At 40.0% G+C, this 22,588-nt stretch overlaps 1 protein-coding gene across 1 annotated transcript in view; it reads left to right on the top strand.

The window, feature by feature from the left end:
- TNRC18 (trinucleotide repeat containing 18) overlaps positions 1-22,588 on the top strand; it is a 154,862-nt gene that overhangs the window by 39,487 nt on the left and 92,787 nt on the right. The window contains 1 exon segment of the mRNA XM_074281226.1: positions 12,957-13,112. Coding sequence (XP_074137327.1) covers positions 12,957-13,112 — 156 coding nt within the window.

Genomic DNA, 22,588 nt, shown 5'->3' with positions numbered 1-22,588 from the left:
ATGGTAAAATATATTATGCTTGTTGACTAATAGGTTATAACTGTACTAAAGCATACATTAGTAGGATATATAGCATATCATATGATTGTATAATAATATACCATAGGATAAACACACACAGAGAATTTAAATGATAATCTCCAAACAAGGGACTAGAGTTAAGAAAAGCTAAATAAGAAAAATTTCCCAACAATTAAAGGTAGCCAAAAATAGAATGGATTGTTTTGGAAGGAAATTCCCTGTCATTTGATGTCTATGTGGGGCCCAGTGTAGAGGGCATTCATGTATTATATATGGGTTGCACTATATGACCTACAGATCAGCAGCAAGGCACTAGGAATAAAAAGGTAGTCTCAGTCCTTGCCCGTGAGAAGCTTATAGTCTTGCCAGTCTGTTAACAATTATTAAATGCCTGCTGTGTCCCAGGCATTGTGATAGATATTGGAGGTACAAAGAACGACCCACGCTAATCTGCTCTCCAGGAGCTCCCAATCTAATGGACACTGTAGAAAAGGAGGGGGATACTCTGAAGGAGTTTTGTCCTGTGAGCTTTCTGCTCTAGGTGTTCCTTAAATGGAGGTTTTGGGATCTCTACAATCCATGTTTTCATGGACCATAGGTGGGGGAGTACTGAGAAAGTATGGTATGATGAGCTTCTGGAGACACAATGAAAGTCTCTATGACTTCAGTGAGTGAGAAATAATCTAGTTTAAAGGGGCAACAGCATGGACTTAAATTAGTATATAAGAAACATGGATTCAGACCAATTCCAATCATCTTGTGATGAAGAGAGCCATATGCACTCAGAAGGAATACTGTGGGACCTGACTGTAGATCACAATAATCTTTTTATTGTTATATGCTTGCATTTTATTTTCTTTCTCATTTTTTTCCTGTTTGATTTGATATTTTTTTTGTGCAGCAAGATAATTGTATAAATATGTATGCATATATTGGATTTTAAAATTCTACGATGTTTAACATCTATTGAATTATTTGCCATCTAGGGGAGGGGGTGGGGGAAGTGTGGGGAAATTGGAACACAATGTTTTGCAAGGGTCTATGATGAAAAATTATCCATGCATATATTGTTGGTTTTTCTTTTTAGCTAGTAAATTAATCTTTATTAAGCAAATTTTCCAAGAACTGTGCTAGGCACTGGGGGTACACAAAGAGTGTAAAAATAAATACAATTCTTAAATCTCAAACACATGCATAGGTTTGGAAAATAAAATGCTTTAATAAAAAAAATAAATATATTAAAAAAAAAAAAAAGAAAGAAAGAAACATGAAATCTCTTCAAGGTCTAGGGAGGGGGTGGGGAAGTAAGGTACTACCCAATAGAGTGACCAGGAAAAGTCTGTTCAGTCTGGAAGAAAAACAATGGCTCTTAAGAAGGTGGAGATGAGTTTGACATTGTTCTTGAATGAGGAAAAGAGTGCATGGATGGGAAGATGTTATGTTGCCTATGATGAATGGCAAGAATTCTTAGTACCATAGAGTCCAGATTTCTGCATGGTCCTTTGAAAAAATCAGATCCTATTCTTTCTAGGTAAAATTAGAGAGAAAATTGGGCTAGTCAGAAACTTTGATCTCATTGAGTAGGGTTTTAGTTCTCAATGTCTTGGGTGTGGTCTGACCTTGTTCCTAAAATGCACTAAGGAGTTGACTGACAATCAAATCAATTGGATGATGAAACATCTGAGTGAATGGGTGGGTTGTGATTTAGACTATATATATATATATATATATATTATATATATAGACAGACAGACCGACCGAGAGAGAGAGAGAGAGAGAGAGAGAGAGAGAGAGAGAGAGAGAGAGAGAGAGAGAGAAGAAGACAGTCCTGCTTCTACCTAAAGCTTTGTGGAGGGGATGGTTTTTTTTGGTAGTACCTAAAATACGTGAAAAGCTGCAACCTTTGGAAGACATGGAGAGTGTAGGAGACAGAGAAAGCAGCTTGGAGTGTCTTTAACCAAGGAGACTGCAGGCTGAGAAATCTACCTGGCCAAGTAAGACTATCACCCATGGATCTCAGTTTGGGCTGTGAGTGACCTTAAGTGTTTAGGGGGGGTGTGAGGGCACTAGAGCAGAAAGGCAAATGAGCTGTGGTGAGAGAACTCTTTCAAGTATGTTGTGTTGCACAATTGTTACTGAGTCTGTAATTTGTAACTTTCTAGTATTTGGAAGTGGAAAAACAAGTAAGATATATCTCCCAGATTGAGGGTATATATTTGCTTTTATATTTCTCTGATGTTATTTCTTTTAAAATTTTCTTGCATTATCTTATATTTCTTATATATCTTATGTTGCCTTATATTTTCTTACATATTTTCCCTATGTTAATTCCTTAAGAATTTTATTAAGAATTTGACACACGTGATTATGTTCTAGATAAGGATTGTATGTTAAAATAAGAATCTCTATTTTTTAAAAGTATGTAATACATTTTAAATAGTACTTTATTTGAAAATGTTTTTTGTTCTGAACTTAATCTCCAAAAAAAGATCGTTTCCTGAGCATTTCCAATCCCTCTGTTTTTATCCGCTTGTATTTTTGATTTTCTTCTCAGGTTAATTTTACCTTATTTCAAAGTCCGATTCTTCTTGTGCAGCAAAACAACTGTATAAATATGTATACATATATTGTATTTAACATATACTTTAACATATTTAACATGTATTGGTCTATCTGCCATTGGGGGAAGTTGTGGGGGGAAGGAGGGGAAAAGTTGGAATAGAAGGTTTGCAAGAGTCAATGCTGAAAAATTACCCATGCGTATATCTTGTAAATAAAAAGCTATAAAATATATATGTCTAATGTGGAAATATGTTTACTATGATTGTAATTGTATTACTATATTAGTTTGCCATTTTAGAATGGGGAGAAGATAGGGAGGGAGGGAGAAAAAATGGAAATCAAAATCTTAAAAAAATAAAGGTTGAATATTACACATACAAAAAAAAAAAGCATTTCCATATACACAGACACAAAAAGAGTATTTTGTATGAAATCATGAATCTCCATTTCATACTGCTTACTTTAAAAAAACCCACAATATATAATACATTCTTCACATTACTTTTGAAACTGTCTAGATTATGCTTTCTTCTGAAATTTTCTTTGGAGCATTTGTAAAAAAAAAAAAAATCAGTGACTTATTTATTTTTTGGTATCATTATTGTTAATTCTACTTTGGGACTCAGGTTTTGGAACTGAATTCTTTACTCTAGGGACTGAAATAATATGAAAAATTTTGCGGCATATTCTCCAGTCCATCTAATCATCCACTTATTGGACCTACTCTCTGCAATTTTACAACTTGCCTAGTTTCTCACAATACCTCTTTCCCACTTCTACTTCATTTCCTACAAACTTTTGCTTTGAGCACAGAAATCATTTGATTGTGTCTCCAAATGAATAATAAAAATAAAATAAAATGTAAAAGGTCTTTATAACCTCCAACAATACTAGTTATTATTGCCTTTGCTTCTAGAAAGGGTGTGTCAATTGATTTATTATTCCTTTAGATAAACTTATCTTTTTGGTGAATTCTTAGATCTGAGCCCCTTGGCTACCACAGGTGGGTTTAATTTGGTTTAGAATGTTAACTCCTCCGGGTCAAAGACCTCATATTTATTATTTGTATCACCCTGATTTAGCCAGTGCTCTGCAACATAGTATGTCCTTTAATAAATGTTTCACCCCTCATTTCATTCATTAAAGGGTCTGATAGTTATGAGTTGTTATGTTACCCATGCCCTCTAGAAGATTAAAGTAGTAAAAACACTACTGATTAGAAATCAAAGACCTAATTTTGAATTCTGGTTGTTACTTATATGTTTGTGACCTCGGACAAGTAATTTTATCTTCTTGACATTAATTTTTCCTTATTAGTCAGAAGAGAGGTTAGAGCTACATGATGCTCTCCTAGCTCCCAATCCTATGATTTAGGGTTAGCATTCTGGTTTTCCTGGGTGAATAAGTCTCCATGATCTAGGCTTGTCATATTCAATAATTATTTGACAGGATCTTACTCTTCTCCTAAAAGGACTACCAGGTATCAATAAGGTACTCCTTTATCTCAAAATAAAAAAGGTTCTTAGCATTTAGGAAAGGTGAGTCAGAGCTCATTCTGTTAAAGGGGTGATTGATGTCCAGGTTACCAGTACCCCTTGCTTCTGGATTAAAAGAAAAAAGATGGAGCTTAATTAGAATATATTGTAATGAAGGCAGGGGACTTAGCCTGAGTAATTTTGGCAGATTTTAGGAAATAATGTAGCACATGGGGTGCTACCCAACATCTAGGGTGCCTGTTCAACCTGGAAGGCAGCTTCTCAACCAAGACTGTGGTAGGTCATTGAAATGGAGAATTCTCATTACTCCATGAAACCATTGAAAGGAAGGAAGGATGAATGAAAAAGTATTTTATTAAACACTTAACTACATTCTAGGAACTCTGCAGAGCTGGGTATACAAATATTTAAAAAAGAAACATTTCCTGACTTGCAAAAGGTTACATTGTAATAGCACCGCATTACCAATAAGGGAGTAGCAGCCATGATAGGGTGTTTTGGTCTAGGGAGTAACAGAGATTGTTAAAATAAATCTTAGAAATAGTCAGTGGAGAGATGGGGCTGGGAGTGTAGTGTATGCTGTGGAGCCCTTGTTTGTGTGGTAGAATTTTTATGTTTCTGGAGGAATTATTTAAAAATTAAGCTTTTCTCATAAGCTATGAAATGTAGCCTAAGTTCACCCCAGTTTGCAGTAAGGTCTTTAATTGCCTCTCAAATACTTTGTACATCCTTTACACATTAAGGAAGCGAAGTGGTACATTAATAGAGCTCTGGGCCTGAAATCAGGAAGCTCTGAGTTTAGATGTTCCCTCAGCCTTAATTGTGTGACCTGGGCAAGCCACCTAACTTATCTGCCTCAGTTTCCTCAACTATAAAATGGGGATAATAAGTACCCTACCTCCTTTGTTGTGAAGATGAAACCTTCTTTAAAACCCTTGGCACACAGTTCCATTGGTCTTGCTATGGAGAGAGCCATCTACACCCAGGTAGAGGATTGTGAGGACTGAATGTGGACCACAACATAGCATTTTCACACATTTTGTTGTTGTTTGCTCACATTTTGTTTTCTTTTTCTTTTTCCTTTTTGATCTGATTTTTCTTGTGCAGCATGATAATTGTGGAGATATGTATGGAATTGCACATTTCACATATATTGGATTACTTGCTGTTTAGGGGATGGGATGGGGGAAGGGTGGGAGAAAAAAATTTGGAGATTTTGCAAGGGGGAATGTTGAAACTCCCCTCCACAAATCCTGGAATCCTGAAATATGTTTTGAAAATAAAAACCTTTTAAAAATTCCTTGGTACAGTGTATAGTGTGTAAAACAGGTATTTAATAAATTCTTACCCCCCCCCCCAAAAAAAAAAAAAAAAAAAAACAGAGATAGAGAGAGCAGTTAAGAAATGCTTCTTGTCATGTTTTACTAGATTAGGAAACCAGAACGTGTTAGTTCCTAGAACTCTGTTAACCCTGGTTAGTTATTCTCCTTCTTAGAATATCAAATTATTCATCTGTAAAATGACTTAGATGTCATGTGAGGTCCTTTTCAGCTCTCCCATTTTATAATTCCTACCTTTGTATATCTGCTGCTCATTAAAGTGAAAGTTTGTGTTTATATAATGATGACCTTGAGAAGCCTTGTAAGATCCTGGGATCTTACCTTTGGATGGGACCTCAAAGAGCATCTATCCAACCCCCTCATTAGCCTGATGAGGAAACAGAAGCCCAGCCAGGTGATCCAGAAGTCACTTCTGAATAATCAAGGAAAAACTCAATTATGTTCACATAGTTTTATTGTTGAATACATAAATGCATCTAATTGCAGAGTTGAGCCTTTCTTTGAAAAATCAAACCCTGGTTCTGTGTATTCATGATGCTGCTTTGTTAACCTGCCAATAATTACTGTGTAGTTACAAGAGAGAAGGAGCATCAGTTTAGCCATCAAAAGCTTCCTGACTTTTCTGGAAAAACTTGATTTTGCAGTGTGTTTGTTTTTTAAGTTGAAAAGAATTGGAATTTCAGAAAAGCACTTGAGAATTTCAAATATTCCACTTAACAATGGCCTTATCTCCTTCCTTTCAATTTCCATATTGTTTCTCAAGAGAAGTGTCTAGCCCTAGATTTTTATAGTCAGAATTGATTAGAGAACCTTTAGTTCAACCCCCTTTTTCATAAATGTGGAAACAGATCCCACTAGGGAAGAGTGAACTGCATGGATATTAAAATGGTTCTAGGGCTAGATCCAGGACTTCTTAGCCCAAAATCTTTTGGGGAAGGTACTTTCTAAAGTACTATCTCCTGTGGAAGGTCTTTCATAGAATTTAGTACTAGAAATGACAACTTGTATTCATAAAGTATTTGAAAGTTTTGTGGAGCATTTGACTAACATTTCATTTTATCTTCACAAAAATTTTGGGAGGCAGAACCTTTTTTGTTCCTTTGACCTGTGGCAATTTGGGGAAATCTGCAGATTCTTTTTAGAATATTTGTTGTTTGCATTTACATTTCAGTTTGAGGTCAGTGAAAATAAAGATGTTATTTTCCACCATCTAAGTCCTAGAGAAACCTGACATTTCTTCAGAAGGGTGGGGGAAAGTTCATGGAGACCAGATTGAAGAACACTTGTTCTGTAAGGTTTGGCCAACAGATCCACTTTAAGAAGTTTGTCCCATTCCTGGGGGAAAAGTACAGAAAATTGATAAGCATCTAAAGGATTTTTAATTAGAAAGCCCACACATAATGACTAATGAGAGGCAGAATTCCTGGGTATATTCCTGATTAGGCAGTCTGATTAATCAAGGTCAGCTTTTTGAGCCAGTCTCCCAGCTCTGGAACCTGGGCTAAGGAGGAAAAAAAGGTAGAATTGAAAAGAAGGAGTAGAAATGGCAGACTAGGGGAAATAGTTCTCTAAGGACATTATTAAAATCTGACCCAGCCAGAGGGAAGTGGGAGGAGGGAGGGGGCAGAGAGTATGTGTGTTTAGGGGGCAGTCATAGTAATGGTCAGATTGGTTCTTTTCCTTAGCTATATTTACATATGATTAACATTGCTTACTTTGGCTCTTCTCTCCAGTTCTTTAATTCCCAATTTTCTATCATGTATCTCATTTCTGAATTGTTCTTTCCCTTTCAGATCTATTCCTTCCACTTTCACTGGCTTGGCTCCCCTCCCCAAATCCTGGCTCATTCTAGGAAGAATCCTTTGATAGGCCATGAGAGAGAAGAGAAATAGTCAGGGAAAAGGTAAAATAACAGGGAGGAAACCAATGGACGTTTTCTTCAGGCCCTAGATAATGACCCTGAGAAGGAAGGACCTGGACGGATAACTGAATCTGACATGGTTTTGGCATGGTATACACAGTAACTTAATGTCTGACCTTTAGAGAAATTACCCAGAATCAACCCTAGGGAGGGGAGGGTATTAACAACAGGGATGTGGGCTTGGCAAGTCTTACATCCCTGAGGAGAGGTGTGTGTTGAGTTAATTAAATGAAAATTTCCTAAGTGTTCTGTTAAAATACTTTATGTTAAAATACTCTGTTACAAAGACATTGGTGACTGCTCTGGTGAATATTACAGTCCAGGTCAGAAGTAAGATGATAGCATTTTATAATGGACAATATTATGTGATAAGTGTATTATCACATACTTAGTATAAGAAAAGGGTTTGGAAAAGATGCTATGAGAGTTTTCAGATGAGAGATATTCCTTTAAGTTGATAGGCATAATAGCACCCTATGAATCTGCAGGAATCCATGGAGATTGGGTTCATGTGAAACAAAGCCATGATCCTTCCGAGAGTCTGGAAAAAGTGAGTGTTGGGAAGGGGGGGGGTAAGCTGTTAAATAGGATAGACCAGAATTCTGGTACTGGTCCAGAAAGTCCTCCCTATCTCATTCTCTAGCATTCTTCCCTTCTCACCCTCTTGGGGCAGACAAGTTTGGGCTTGGGAAAGATTGGACCCTGGGAATGTATTCTGAAGTTATAGTTAGAGAACTTGACGTTGATGGTGGAGGCCATCATGATCACCTCCCATCTCTGCCTTTGACCTGGATGTATCCATGATGGAAATCTGCCTTTTCATCTGCCTCTTAGAATGATTGGTTTCTATCAGGGAAGGAAGGGACATTATCCCCAACATTTGACTTTGTGAAACTACTCGACTTTTTTTTAGGGTCAATAAATAGAAGGTTATAATTTTGGCACTTGGTCCATAGGGACTACTCTTTTCTCATTGTCTTTCTGGAAAGGATCTATCTAGGACTGTCATTTTCCATGTAGCTCTGGGATATGGACAGATAGGACTATTTCCAGAGAATGTCAATGAAGAGGAACAACCCTGCAGGAAATTAAAAAAAAAAAAAAAAAAAAGAAACTTTTCCTTTTTTGCCATCTTCCTTATAATTTCTAATAGAACTTAATATAACTATCTAAATATGCTAATGCTAATAAGAGAGAGAACAAGAAATTGAGAGATATGAGAAATTTAAATTGGAATTATGAATAGGCTAATCATCCATCAATAATTAGAAAGTTCTCTGGGACAAGATTTGTTAGAAGTTTAATAAGGGAGAAGTCTCGTATGACCAATGAAAGTTTTTTTTGGCAAAGAAGGGGTTAATATAACTTGCCCTCCTGGCATGCAGGGAATTGAAGTAATAATGAATAGGACTATGTCTATTGGAAATAGCATTTTCCCTGATTTCTAAGGAATTGAAAATCATCTGATGCAATTCCTAATTTTGCCTTGCCTGCTGCTCTAAAGTTGTCCTTTGCCTTTTTTGGTGTGATCATATTTATAAAATCTGAATTGAAAAAAGTAGACTAGATTTCTTGCTAAATATTAATCAGTTAATAGTTATTAAGCACCTATTTAAGCCAGGCCCTGTGCTTAACTGCTTGGGATACACCTGAGAAAAAGGTGGTCCCTATCCTGGAGGAATTAAGACAAGATATAAAAGGAAGCTGAAAATTGGTGGGGATTGGGGATGGGGCCAGGGGTGAGACCCATCTGGCATGGTGTTCTTTGAAATCAAGCCAAGCTGAATTGCTGATGGAAAATGGAGTTGTAAGTCTTTTATAAAGGAAGACTTTGGGAGGAATTTTATATTCTGACCTCTATCCTTCTAATCAGAGGGGACAGTCTACTAAGGATGAATTGAGAAGGTGTTGAGTATCAGAGTCTCAATAAATCTGCATGGGGATAAGATTTCTGGTGATCAGCTTATCCTGGCTGGGGTATGGTGTTGCACTGAATCAAAGCTATGCTGAGCTGCTGATGGAGAACGGAGTGCTGCAGTTTTCAGTTACTATAAGCAGGGTAAGGAACATTCACAAAATCTCATCCCAGTATTTTAAATACCCAAAGAGCTGGCTTATAGTACTACACGTTGCCACTAGGTGCTGCTGTCTTAGAATATTTCATAAACTTCCACTCTAATTATGCTTTAAGTTGGAGGCTTTCAGTTATAACTCATCTTTATAGTGTGCTGTATAGTCTACAAAATGCTTCATTTCTTGTTTTATCAGATTGGTTCATTGAGAATTCAGCATATTGTGTAGGTATAACTTTAAATGGGATAGTATCCCACCCTTAAGGATTTATGATTTAGAGGGGAGATAGGACATATACATAAAAAACTTAAATTGAATTTAATCAGTGCATAAAAGCAAAGTGATTAGATTAGGACTCCAGTCTTTGATAGTTTTTCTTTACCTAGTATTACCATCTTCATTTCTTGAACTGACTAGTTGTTTATAGAGAATATGAACACTTGAGTCAGCCTAGATCTATCAGGAAATCCTTCCTTTTTCCTGGAATGCTTTTCTTCTCTCCAATGAGCATAGAGCAGTGTCCTGTTTGACTCTTGGATACAAATAAGTTTGATCTTAAGAGATAGCAAAAGATTAGATCAGGGATGTATTCCAGAAAGGATTTTTCTCTTGGATTTAGGCTGTCTTCTCCTTATGGGTGAGTTCCTTGTAGTTGTTCAAGACTAGGGTGGATCACCAATTGGATAGGGTGCACCTAAGGACTTAGGGAGCTGGGGTCATTGATCCTGGCAGGAAGGGGCGGCCTTCAGAATTCTCTGGTTGGTTAGAGCCGTTGGTGGCATCCGGGCACCTGCCCCCCACCGGGCTGTTTCTCTCCCATCATGGTATCGCCTTCCCCTCGACGTGGTCATCTATCAGAAGGCAGTCACAGGAGCCATACATGTATGACGTTGGTGGTTAGCCATATTTCACAAGAAGTAGGGGCCTTCAGACAGGCTGACAGGCCACATCTGTTTTTGGCTGTGTCGGAGGAAAGGGAGACGATGGGGAGGTTTATGTAACCGATTGTGCAAACCTTGAGGGCTGCTGGCTGCTGGGTACTGGTTTCTGACTTCCGGAGTGGGCCCGTCAGGGGGAGGGAGGAGGAAGCCGTCGTCTTGGATTCCCGACTTACTCACTGAGGGCACAGAGTGCCCACTTGGGGTGCCCTCCCCAACAGCTGTCTCCCCTATCTTTGACTGGATGGACACCTGCAAATCCTGGCTCTCACCACCTGCTCCTGGTAATGCCCCGGAGCCCGCCGAGGGGGCCGCAGCACTGCAGGAATGGGCTAGTCATGAAGTCTGGCAGGCAGGTGTCTACAATGGGTGAGATCCGCCTCTGGACTGAAGGAGCATCTTCTGTTGGAAGGGAGAAAGGGGACTGACTATGAAATTCATAGGAGAAGTATGAAGGGGAATTCAGTTAGATAATAGCCCCTTATTTTTTTCTTTTTCCTTAGACTCGCCTCAAGCCTAACTTAGAAAGGAAGAGTTTTCAGGCCCATTAGTCCTCCTAGTGACCTGAAATATTAAGAACTTTTCCTCTACACATTAGTGGGCAAGAAGGTAGCCAAAGGCTCTTGAGCTGGTGGAAGTAATACCCCACTCCAAGTTCAGTTTCTCCTTGGTTCTCCTTGTAAGCCTTTTATTTTATTTTTTGGGTTCAGTTTCATTTCCTGAAGTTATTCATAGGGTTGCTCATGTTCACCCTTGGGGTTTCCCAGAATGGGAAAGAGGGGGAGCCTGGGAAAGGGGAAGTTCCATTTAGACCCTTGAGAGATCTGCTCTAGTAGCCATCCCCAACAGGCGAGCCTTGGCGTAAGCTCATTGGTAGTGCTTTTTAGACAAATGTTTCTGCTTAGCTAGCTTTGCCGAAGGGAGTAAAGGAGGGGTGAGAGGGGCTGAGGAGGAAGGGGTGGTCAGTTGGGGGTAAAGAGAGGGCAACTTTTCTCTTGGTATGTTTTTGCTCTGCATTTTTTATTCCATGCTCAGCAAAAGGGTCATGCAGACTGACGCCAAGCCTGTTTCCCCACCTTCCCTGCTTAACCAAACCTCTTCTGCATCTGCTGAGGCTTTCCCAAGAAAATGACCTACAGACCCGGCAGCTAGCTCATTAGCAGGTTTCAGACGCCCCCTTTCCCACTCGGCCAAAGGGCAAGCTTGTCTTCTCCCTGCAGCTTGATTAAAACCTACCGACTGTCCAAGAACAGAAGAGGTCCTGTTCCTGTTGTTGGGGGAGGGATGGAAGGAGAGTAACGGCTTATGTCGAAAGCCCTTACCAAATTCTGTTAGATTGGGGGTAGGAGCCAGTGTGCCCCCTCCCTTCCTGGCCTGACCTTTCAGCCCCTAAAATGGGCTTTCAACAAAGATCTGTCTGTTTCTAGGCTTCCAGCTCACTCTCTCTTCTCTTTTTCTTCCTCTGCTCTCTTCCTCCATCCAGTGATTTCCACTTTCACCTCAATACAGACAACTCCTGGATCTCTTGACCTCTCTCCAAAATCCTTAACTTGCATTTGCAGTTGGCCACTGGACATTTTTACTATTTAAAACCAACCTGCATTTGTAAAAGGAGGAAGTTAGACTAATCTCTCTCTCTCTCTTTTTAATTAGAAGTCATGCAAAACTTTTCTATAGGAGCTATGTTGCATATCTGATCAGAGTAGCATGATCATCATTACAATATTGTTGTTATTGTGTGTAAAGGTCTCCTGGTTCTACTCACTTAATTTTGCATCAAATTCATAGAATTCTTTCCAGATTTTTCAAAAAACTTCTAATTCTGACATTCTTAATAAGTGTAATTAACAAGACTTAAGAAATTTGGAAAATTAGGAAAATCTCTTTGAGTCTTGCTTCCAGTTCTGACAGTCTTTGTAAAGTAACAAATTTTGCATCAATTCATATAACTCTTCCTAGGTTTTGCCTTATCTTGTATCCCATCTACTAGATTGTAAATTTACTCTGAGAGTAGGGATAATGTCTAATTTTTATATTAATAATGTCTTATTTCTAATACGAAATATTGCCTTCCCTCTTATCTCCTATTTGGATCACTACTTTGTATGTGGTCTGTGCTTGAATAAAAGGTTGTTGAAAGAATAAATAAAGCCGGAGCACTTTCCCCTTTCCCATGTCCATTTTCCCTTGACTTAATAAAGTAGGACAGCCTACGACAAAAGCCCTTTTCAGTCTCTGGTGTAGGCTCCGGAATATTTCAGTACAAGGCTTAGGTGATCATTTTGCCATTTCATCCCATCTTCCTTCCCTGTCTTAGTTTCAGAATGCTTGTCCCCTGTAGCTTTGTGCATAGAACTCATAGGACTTAGCAAAGAAAAGGGAATGTTGGTTAAGAAGGCTCTGTTGTGTTGAGGATTGAGTAGCATTTGGATAGACCGCGTCTGTGGGTAAAGAGCGGAGGAAATTCCCATCAGTTGGGATAGGTGCTGCTCCTGGGAGACTGGAGCAATACATGGGAGAGGGAGGCTGGGAGGGGAGCTCTGGGCTGGACTGCCTTAAACCTGCTGCCTAACCCTGACTTCTTTCTCCATCCTTCCCCATTCAGGTGAGGCCTTCCTGGGTGGGTTTGTGGCCAGCGGACTAGGGACCTCCTCCACACCCCATGGAAGCCCTGCCCCTTTGCCCTCTGACCTTCCCTTCCGGTCACCTACCCCCAGCAACCTGCAGATGGTGCAACTGTGGGCCGCCCACTCCCATGAAGGTAATGACCCGTCCTGAGGGGGAGTGGCAGTATCCCTCCTCTCCCTATCTTTCCTAGGTGAGGGGGCAGAATGGGGATGAGTGTTCTCTGGTCCCATGAGCAATCTTGGAGGCCTGAGGAGAAGCGGGGAGCAAGCAGAGGAGGGGAGGGATGTGGTGCCAGACAACAGAGGCTGGCCACTAATCAGAAACGAGGCGGGCAACCGGAGGTAGGAAGGAATGGCTGGTCGGCCGTGTGATTAGCAGGTCACCTGATGAGAGATGGGACAATTGTCTTGGTAGTTTATAGGTGTAAGGGATCCAGGAATAGAGAGTTCTTAGATCTGAACTACTGTGTCTGGGGGGAAATCTGGATTTGAAAGTTCCTTGTGTTTGCAGGTAGGGTGGGCTGGTTAAGGATGACAAGTTTCAGATAGAGAAGAGGGGCTTCTAGCATGCTCTTTTCCCCAAGAGTTTTAACTTATTTTTCTTTCATGGACTTTTTGACCATCTGCTGAAGCGTTATGGACTCCTCAGAGTAATGTTTTTAAAGATATAAAATACAATACATAGTTTACAGAGGAAACCAATTACGTTGAAATGCAGTTACCACAATATTTTCTAAAAAGCAAGTTTGTGGACCCCAGGTTAGGAACCGCTAGGCCTTGGCTGTTTTAACGGAGAAGAAACATGGGATGAGGAGTTTAGAAAGCTGTTTGTATCTTAGTGCTTGACTCTTGGAGTTATAACTTCAGGTTTCTGTGTTTCCCGATCTGTAAAAGGGGCATGATAATGCATCCCCTGCCTATCTTGTAGTTGTAAAGGAGCAAGTGAGAAAACCTGTACTGTATCAAGTTACTTTGAAACAGTAACCTGACATATAGTGTGGGGAACTATTATTATTATTCCTGAGGTCAGGGAATGGATGGACTCCTGGCATTCTTTGGTTCCTTCTAAGTGCTCCAGTGAACTAAAACATTCTGTGTTCTCTGTTAGCCTAGCCAGATGTCAGAAGAGTCCCCAGGAAGCGGTTTTCCCACTCTATTTTAATACTTTTCCCTAAATTCATAAAGCGCTTTACAGTTTTCAGAGCACTTTGGCAAATGGGATCTCATTTGCTCTTTCAACAGTGGGGGTTGTTGGTGAGGTGGAAGATGAGAAGGTGTGGGTGAGAGAAGTAGAATAATTCTCATTTTTTATTCACACTGAATATTTCCAGCTGGGGTTTTAAAGACAGCCCGGGTTCTTCTTCAACTCAGTGGCCCAAGGCCCAACAAAAACAAATGACAAGAAGTTGGAGGAAGAAGGGGAACTAATCAGAGCTTCTAGGTCCAGGCCAAGCAACCCCTACAGGGAATAACTCCTCCAGGCTCTTCCACGAGTGCCGCAGGACCTGCTGATGAGAGCAGTGGCCGGCTCCGCAAGGGTTCCTTCTCCTACATTTAATTTTAGGAGCAGGTGACAAAACGACGCTTTCCTCTGCGCTCACAGAATCAGTAAACTATTGGGCTTTGCCTTAAGGGTTAATATTTATAGCCGCCTGAGGTGTCTCTGGCAGACAGAGCTGCCCAGCTGTGCCCTGAGTATGTAAAACATAAGTACACAGACATCAGTATGGAGTCTAGCTTCATAAATTTTTCCTTCTCTCCTAGTCCTGTGAGTTAGCCTTGTGGTTGGGGAGTTCAGGATGAAATTTTGTCTATTTGTGTGTGTGTGTGTGTGTGTGTGTGTGTGTGTGTACTTTAATGTGTGAATGGGTATCCATGGTTTTTTTTTTTAATATTTGCATTAAAATTTTTTGAATTTATTAAAACGTAATTTTTTTTCAATGAACAACAATCTATTTTCTTTTCCTCTCCTTCTTCCCCATTAGAAAAAAACAAAAACAAAGCAAAACCTTTGTAATAGATTTCAATGATTTTCTTCTTTACTCATTTATCCCCTTCCTGCCTAGTTCCCTTATTTATATTGTGCTTACCTTCTGTCTGTACGCTTTAGGGGGGTATTTTTGGACATGCATTCCTTTCCCACCAGCAGAAATTGATTTCCCAATTTTTGTTTTTGTTTTTGCTTTTTTTTTTTCCCATCTGGGATGCCCAAATGAACATTGATGGCAAGGGCTGTGTTTGTGTGAGAGAGGCAGCATAAGTAGAGAGGGAGAGATAGATAGATAGATAGATAGATAGATAGATAGATAGATAGATAGAGAGAGAGAGAGACAGAGAGAGAGAAAGAGAGAGAGATACAGAGAGAGAGAGAGAGGGAGAGATAGATAGATAGATAGATAGATAGATAGATAGATAGATAGAGAGAGACAGAGAGAGAGAAAGAGAGAGAGAGACAGAGAGAGAGACAGAGAGAGAGAGAAAAAGAGAAAGAGAGAGAGAGAGAGAGAGAGAGAGAGAGAGACAGAGAGAGAGACAGAGAGAGAGACAGAGAGACAGAGAGAGAGAGAGAGAGAGAAAAAGATAAAGAGAGAGAGAGAGAGAAAGAGAGAGACAGAGAGACAGAGAGAGGAGAGAGAGAGAGACAGAGAGAGAGAGAGAGAGAAAGAGAGAGAAAGAGACTATGTGTGTATGTGTGTGAACACTTCACCATGTCAATGGCTAACCATGGTTTTTTCTTTTTAATATTTTCATTTAAAAATTTTGAATTTATTAAAACATAATTTTTTTCAATGAACAATAATCTTTTTTTCTTCTCATTGAAAAAAACAAACAAAACCTTTATAACAAATATCAATAATTTTCTTCCCCTTTACTCATTTATCCCCTTTTCTGCCTATTTCCCCTATTTATGCTGTGCGTACCTTCTGTCCATAAACTTTAGAGGGGGTATTTTCGGACATGTATTCCTTCCCCATTAGTAGAAATTTATTTCCCCAGGTTTTTTTTTCCATCTGATATGCCCAAGTGAACATTAATGACAAGAAGTGTGTGTGTGTGAGAGAGACAGACAGACAGACAGACAGACAGAGGAAGAAGGAGAGGAGTATGAGAGAGAGAGAGACAGACTGTGTGTATGTGTGTGAGAGACAGACAGACTGTGTGTGTTCTCCTGAGGCAGCTAAAGGGATATAAGAGCACTAGATGTGGATTTAGAAGTTCTGGAGTTCAGAACTTGCCTCACATACCTCACTAGTTTTGTGATTTCAGGAACAGGCTTCTCATCTGTAAAATGGGCATGATAATAATAACAGCTCCCTCCAAGATTCTTTCTGAGGATAAAATGAGATGATTGCCTTGTAGATCTTAAACCACTATATAAATGCTAGCTATTATTATTCTTCCTATCCCAGCCTCTGTTCTCATCAACCATATATCACTAATAACAATAATAATAATAATAACTAAAAATAGGACTCTGACATAAACTATCTCATCTGATCCTCCAGAAAAGCCCTTTGGAGGAAGCACTAGAGGTAATAGCTTTTTTTTTTTTTTTTTTTTTGTTCTAATTTTTATAGATGAAGAAACAAACTCAAAGATATTTAGTCTCTATTTTATAGAGGAAGGACATAGGCCCTCCTGTCCAGCATCACACAGCTGACAAGCATTTTAATGTGGAAGTTGAATCTTTTTCATTTCAAGTTCAGCACTCCTCCTATCCCAAGCTGACATACTCTTCTCATTTTTTCTTCCTTCTCCTGATTTAGTCACCTCTACCCTTTCCCTCACCCACATTTCTTTCTTTTTTTTTTTTTTTTAATTTTATAATTATAATTTTTTTGACAGTACATATGCATTACCCCCATTTCTGAACCTTTATTTCTTTAATTATAATTTAAGATGGATGGGCACACAGTCTTTTCTGGCATTAGAATCTTTGATTTTTAACCCTAAAGAGAGATTCCCCAAAGATCTGGAGCAGCATCTAGTCAGGGCCTCTGGTTGGTGTCCTGAGCAGTCAGGGGTCCAAGAGTGAACCTGCATTCTGGTTTCCATCCCCCCTTTCCCCCATGACCGTGTTTATTAAGCTTGAGTACTTTGCTTGAGGAAACTGACTAGGTGATGTCATGAATAAAATTAAAGGCAAACGTTGTATCCCATTTGTAAAACGGGGATAACAAAAGCACCTACTTCCCAGGGTGGTTGTGAAAATTAAATGTATAAACTTTGATGGAATATATAAATGCTAATATCTCTAGTGCTTCCTCCAAAGGCTGTTCTGGAGGATCAGATGAAACAGTTTATGTCAGAGTACTCACAAACTTTATTAGTGGTATATGGTTGATGTGAACAGAGGCTGGGATGGGCAGAATAATAATAATAATAATGGCTAGCATTCATATAGTGGTTTAGGGTCCACAAGGCAAATATCTTGTTTTATCCTCAGGAAGAATCTTGGAGACTAGTGCTATTATTATCATCAGACTCAATTTAGGCAGACAGAGGTAAAGAGATTTTCCCAGTCCCAAAGCTGGTTCGGTATAATTCTGAACCCCAGACAAATGACCTGATGAAGATGCTGATGATGAATCTTTTTTTTTTTTTTTTTTTTTTAATTAAAGCTTTTTATTTTCAAAACACATGAAAGGATAATTTTCAGCTCTGACCCTTGCAAAGTCTTGTGTGATGATGTTTCATGTACCTCTTCTACCTTATATTTTAGTCAAGCACCTCGTTTATAATGAAAGCTCCTCGAGGGCAGGGTCCTTTTTTCTTCATCTCTGTATCCCTTGCATCTGGTACCAAGGAGGCATTTAGTAAGTGTTTGCTGCCTTGCCAGGCTTGGCACTACTTTGCTTTGCTCCCTGCCTGGCCTTCAAGGTAATTTTCTCTCCTGTGACTCCGGGCAGGAGCCGGGAGGTGTTTAGGTCCTTAAGTCAGGCTTGTTCTGACTGTTAGGATTTTTCAGTGACCTGGTTATTGATTAAAGTTATACCCTGGGGCTCCCCGTCGGGGACTGGAAGTCACCTTGCCAAGTCCAGGACCTTGCCAAGTCCTTATACCGCTTTCTCTTGCTGTTTTGCCCTGAGGCTCTCTACCCTTGCAGCTGCCTCTGATTCCTTTGGCTCTCTGCCCCCTCCTCCACCCAACTGGCCACTGAGTGAAGCCCCCCCTCATCCTCACCCAGCAAGCCCCCCTTGGTGATTCCCTAGGTCTGGTCAGACCTTGCTTCTGTTGCCATGGCAACCACAGGGCCCAGACCTGCCTGGACCTTCCTTCCTCTCTGGGATGGAGAGGAGGCTTCCCCTGATCTTTGTCCTGGGTCCCCCCACACCTTAGTCCCCCCTCCCCTTCTGAAGCCCCCGGGGGGGCCCCCTTCACCTCTCCTCCACCAATTTCATTATTACCAGATGGCCTGACTGAGCCCTTAGCTTGACCTGGGAGAGTGGCTAGGCTGTGGGTGGAATAGGCAGGCTGGATGATTAAAGGCTTGGGAAATAAGTCCCTCCACAAAAGCCTAAAGGGACTGGGATTATTTGACTGGAAAGACTCCAGGAGGCATTTAATAAAGGTCTTGGCCTGTGTGCAAGGGCTCTCCAGCCAGAGGGTGACCAGCTTTTGACCATCTCCACTGAGGAAAGAACAAGCAGAGACAGGCTTAAGATGTAGCATGAGGGATTTGGGCTACATTTAAGAGAGAGATTCCCCCATTGATGGCTCCTAAATCCTCAGAGCCCTGGCCCAGGGGGTGGTGGGCTGACAGAAAGTTAGGGAGTCGGCTGCCTACCAGGGGTCTTTCAAAGCAAGATGGCCTTCCCTATTGAAGTGGGAAAATGGGAGATGAAAAAAAAAGCCCTTTCTCTCAAGGTCCGTGAAACTCATTGTCTTACCTCTGAATTCCCTGAAAACCTGTATGACATTCACTGATAATCTACTGAAAGGGGTTGTGGGGTGGTCGTGGGAGAGTAGGGGGATAGTGCTGAGGAAGGAATATATAATATATAGCCTCTCCTTGGTACTTCCCTTCCCCCGGCCTCTCTCCCATCCTTCCCCTACCCATTGGTAAGAGGCAGTCTTAGAACTAGGAAGGCCTAAATTCAAGTACTGTTTCTCACCCAGACTGGCTGTATAACCACTTAACCCTTAGGTGTTCTAATACTTCTTTATCTCAAGGCTCAGCCCTTATTCTAAGTGATCTTCCTAAAAACCGGTGGAATCTCAGCAGATTATTTCCATACAGAACCACTCTGTACCCTCACCAGAGAAGGTACATACATACATACACACACACACATACACACACACACACACACACACACACACATATATATATGAGATGCACAAAAATTTTTGTCTGACCTGAGCATTTGGAGCTCCTATTGATCTGCTCAGCCACAATCAGACACAGCAATTTGACTCTAGCATGGTAATGTCATTTTGTTCTCTTCAAGAACGAAGAATAACAATCCACCAAGTTTCACCTGCTCCCTATTGCTTCCAGGATCAGAATATCAAAATGCTATGTTTGGCATTTAAAGCCCTTAATGACAAAGGGAGCTCCTTTTCAGACTTACACTTTATTCTGCTCTCTACTACTTTACAGTTCAGTCACACTAGCTTCCTTACTGTCCCTCACACCGGGCTCTTGCCACTTTTTTCATTTTCTCATGCCAGGAATTCACTCCCTGCTCATCTCAGTCTGGGCTTCTCTGGCTTTTTCAGGCCTCAGTTCAAATCCCACCTTCCATTAAAAAAAGCTTTTGGGGTCCTCCCTAATTCTAGTGCCTTTCCTCTGTGCCTAATTTCTGTTGTGTCTAGTTAGTGTGAGAAGCTCCTCCAGAGAGGCACTGGAACATCTCCTTTCCGTGTATCATCCTAGTTCTTGGCACAGTGCCTGGTACACAGTAGGCACTTAATGAATGCTTATTGACTTGGCTTGATTTGGTTGAGTGCTACTGAAGGAAGTCATAGGTTCAGTCCTGTCTTTTCACCTCTATATGTAGTATATGTGTACTTGACTTGTTTCCACTGTTAAGATTTAATCTTCTTGGAGACAGATGTTTTTTTTGTCTGAGTAATGGCCATACCTGGTACAGTGCCCTGACATGTTTATAGGTGCTTAATATATAAATTCTTGTTGATTTATAGGAAAGCTTTAATTAAGGAGGGCAGATATTGGATTGAATTCCATTTCCTGGTTAATCCTCTGAACATTAACTGATAAAAACACATTTGGGTTTTGTTTGTTTGTTTGTTTTAGAAATTATCTCAATTCTCACAATCTACTTTTCTTTGGAACAGCAAAATGGTCTGAAGTCAGGAAAATTCATCTCCTGAGTTTGAATCTGGCGTATGACAATTATTAACTGTTATCTTAGGGAAGTCACTTAACCCACTTTGCCCGAAGTTTCTCATCTGTAAAATGAACTAGAGAAGGAAATGGCAAAGCCCTCTAGTATCTAGCCGGAAAAGTGCCAAATGGGTCACAGAGTCAGTCGGACATGACTGAATAACCACACATAAAAAGAACCTGGAAGATGGTGGGGGTGGGGTGGGGACAGAGAAGGTGAAGGCTGCCATTGTTGGGCATGGTAGGGAGAGTCTGGAGAAGGAGTGTCCTGGAAACCTTCCTTAAATTGAAATATCATTCAGACCTCAGATATCTCTCTCTCTCTCAATCTCTCTCTCTCTCTCTCTCTCTCTCTCTCTCTCTCTCTCTCTCTCTCTCTCTCTCTCTCTCTTTTTTAATAAAAGCTTTTTATTTTCAAAACATGCATAATTTTCAACATTCATCCCTGCAAAACCTTGTGTCCAGTTTTATTTTCCTCCCTTTCCCCACCCCTTCCCCTAGATGACAAGTATCCAATATATATTAAACACATGCAGTTCTTCTGTACATATTTCCACAACCATCGTTCTATACAAGAAAAATCAGTTCAAAAAGGAAAAAATGAGAAAGAAAGCAAAATGTAGGCAAACGGTAACAAAAGTCCTCTCTCTGGGCACTGATGGCTCTCTCCATTACAAGTCTATTCAGATTGGCCTGATTCATCTCGTTGTTGAAAAGAGCCACGTCCATCAGAATTGATCATCGTATAATCTTGTTGTTGCCAGTATAATGATCTCCTGGTTCTGCTCATTTCACTTAGCATCAGTTCATGTAAGTCTCTTCAAGCCTCTCTGAAATAGTCAGTAATATTCTATAACATTCATATACCATAATTTATTCACCCATTCTCCAATTGATGGGCATCCACTCAGTTTCCAGTTTCTGGCCACTACTAAAAGGGCTGCCACAAACAGTCTTGCACATATGGGTCCCTTTCCCTTCTTTAAAATTTCTTTAGGATATAAGCTCAGGACAAACACTGCTGGGTCCAAGGGTATGCACAGTTTGATAACTTTTTGAGCATAGCTCCAGAATGGTTGATCCGTTCACAGTTCCACCAACAATGCATCAGTGTCCCAGTTTTCCCACATCCCCTCCAAAATTCATCAATATCTTTTCCTGTCATCTTAGCCAATCATCTCTCTCTTAAGGCTGTCATTCCTGTACCCTATTCCTAAACTTACTCAAGCACTATCTGACCTATTTTCTCTTTTGCTTAGTTATTGCATCTCTTTGGGATAATGAAGATACCTGTTTAGCCTAAGAAGGAACCGAGGCAGGATTTAGGTGCTTTGCCCAGACTTTATAGCAAGAAAAATGGTAAAACTGGAATTATATCTGGGATTTCCAGAGAACTATTGTTTCACTGTTCTTGACACACTTCCCTGATATTTTATTGGCATGAATATTCCCTCCATTGAGATAGAGACCTAATTTTTTATTCAGTGGCAAATATTCAAGACCTCACACTGGTCTGTGAGGAGTTATGATGGCAAGAGCAAAGAACTCTGGATTTGGACCCAGAACATCTGGCTTTGAAGATCCCACTCTTTTTTTTTTTTTTTTACTATCTACTAGAGCAAAGAATTCTGGATTTGGACCCAGAACATCTGGCTTTGAAGATCCCACTCTGTTTTTTTTTTTTTTTTTTTTTTTTTTTTTACTATCTACTAGAGCAAAGAACTCTGGATTTGGACCCAGAACATCTAGCTTTGAAGATCCCACTCTGTTTTTTTTTTTTTTTTTACTATCTACTAGAGCAAAGAACTCTGGATTTGGACCCAGAACATCTAGCTTTGAAGATCCCACTCTGTTTTTTTTTTGTTTTTTTTTTTTTTTTACTATCTACTATCTTAAGAAAGTCACTCACATCTTATTTATCTTCAATTTCTTCATCTGAAAGACATTTCCAGCCTTAAATCTTGGAATCCTAAGATTGAAGGCCTGGATTTGTCATTTAATAGCTATTGTTGACTTTGTCTCTGAGGCTTAATATTGTTTTTGGTAAAGTGAGGAGATTGAATTGAATGAAATCATAATAATAGTGATAATTTGTAGAACACTTCATATATATTTTCTTGTGTCAACCCCACAACAAGTGAGCTCTTTTATCATCACCCTCATTTTATAGAGGAAGAAACTAGGGCTGAAAGGTTATGACAGCTAAGTCTCCAAAAAGCAGGATTTGAATTCTAGTCTTCCTACTCCACTCTATAGTAT

Source organism: Sminthopsis crassicaudata, chromosome 1 (assembly GCF_048593235.1).
Source record: "Sminthopsis crassicaudata isolate SCR6 chromosome 1, ASM4859323v1, whole genome shotgun sequence".
NCBI lineage: Eukaryota > Metazoa > Chordata > Mammalia > Dasyuromorphia > Dasyuridae > Sminthopsis > Sminthopsis crassicaudata.
This window is presented reverse-complemented; position numbering and strand designations above follow the sequence as displayed.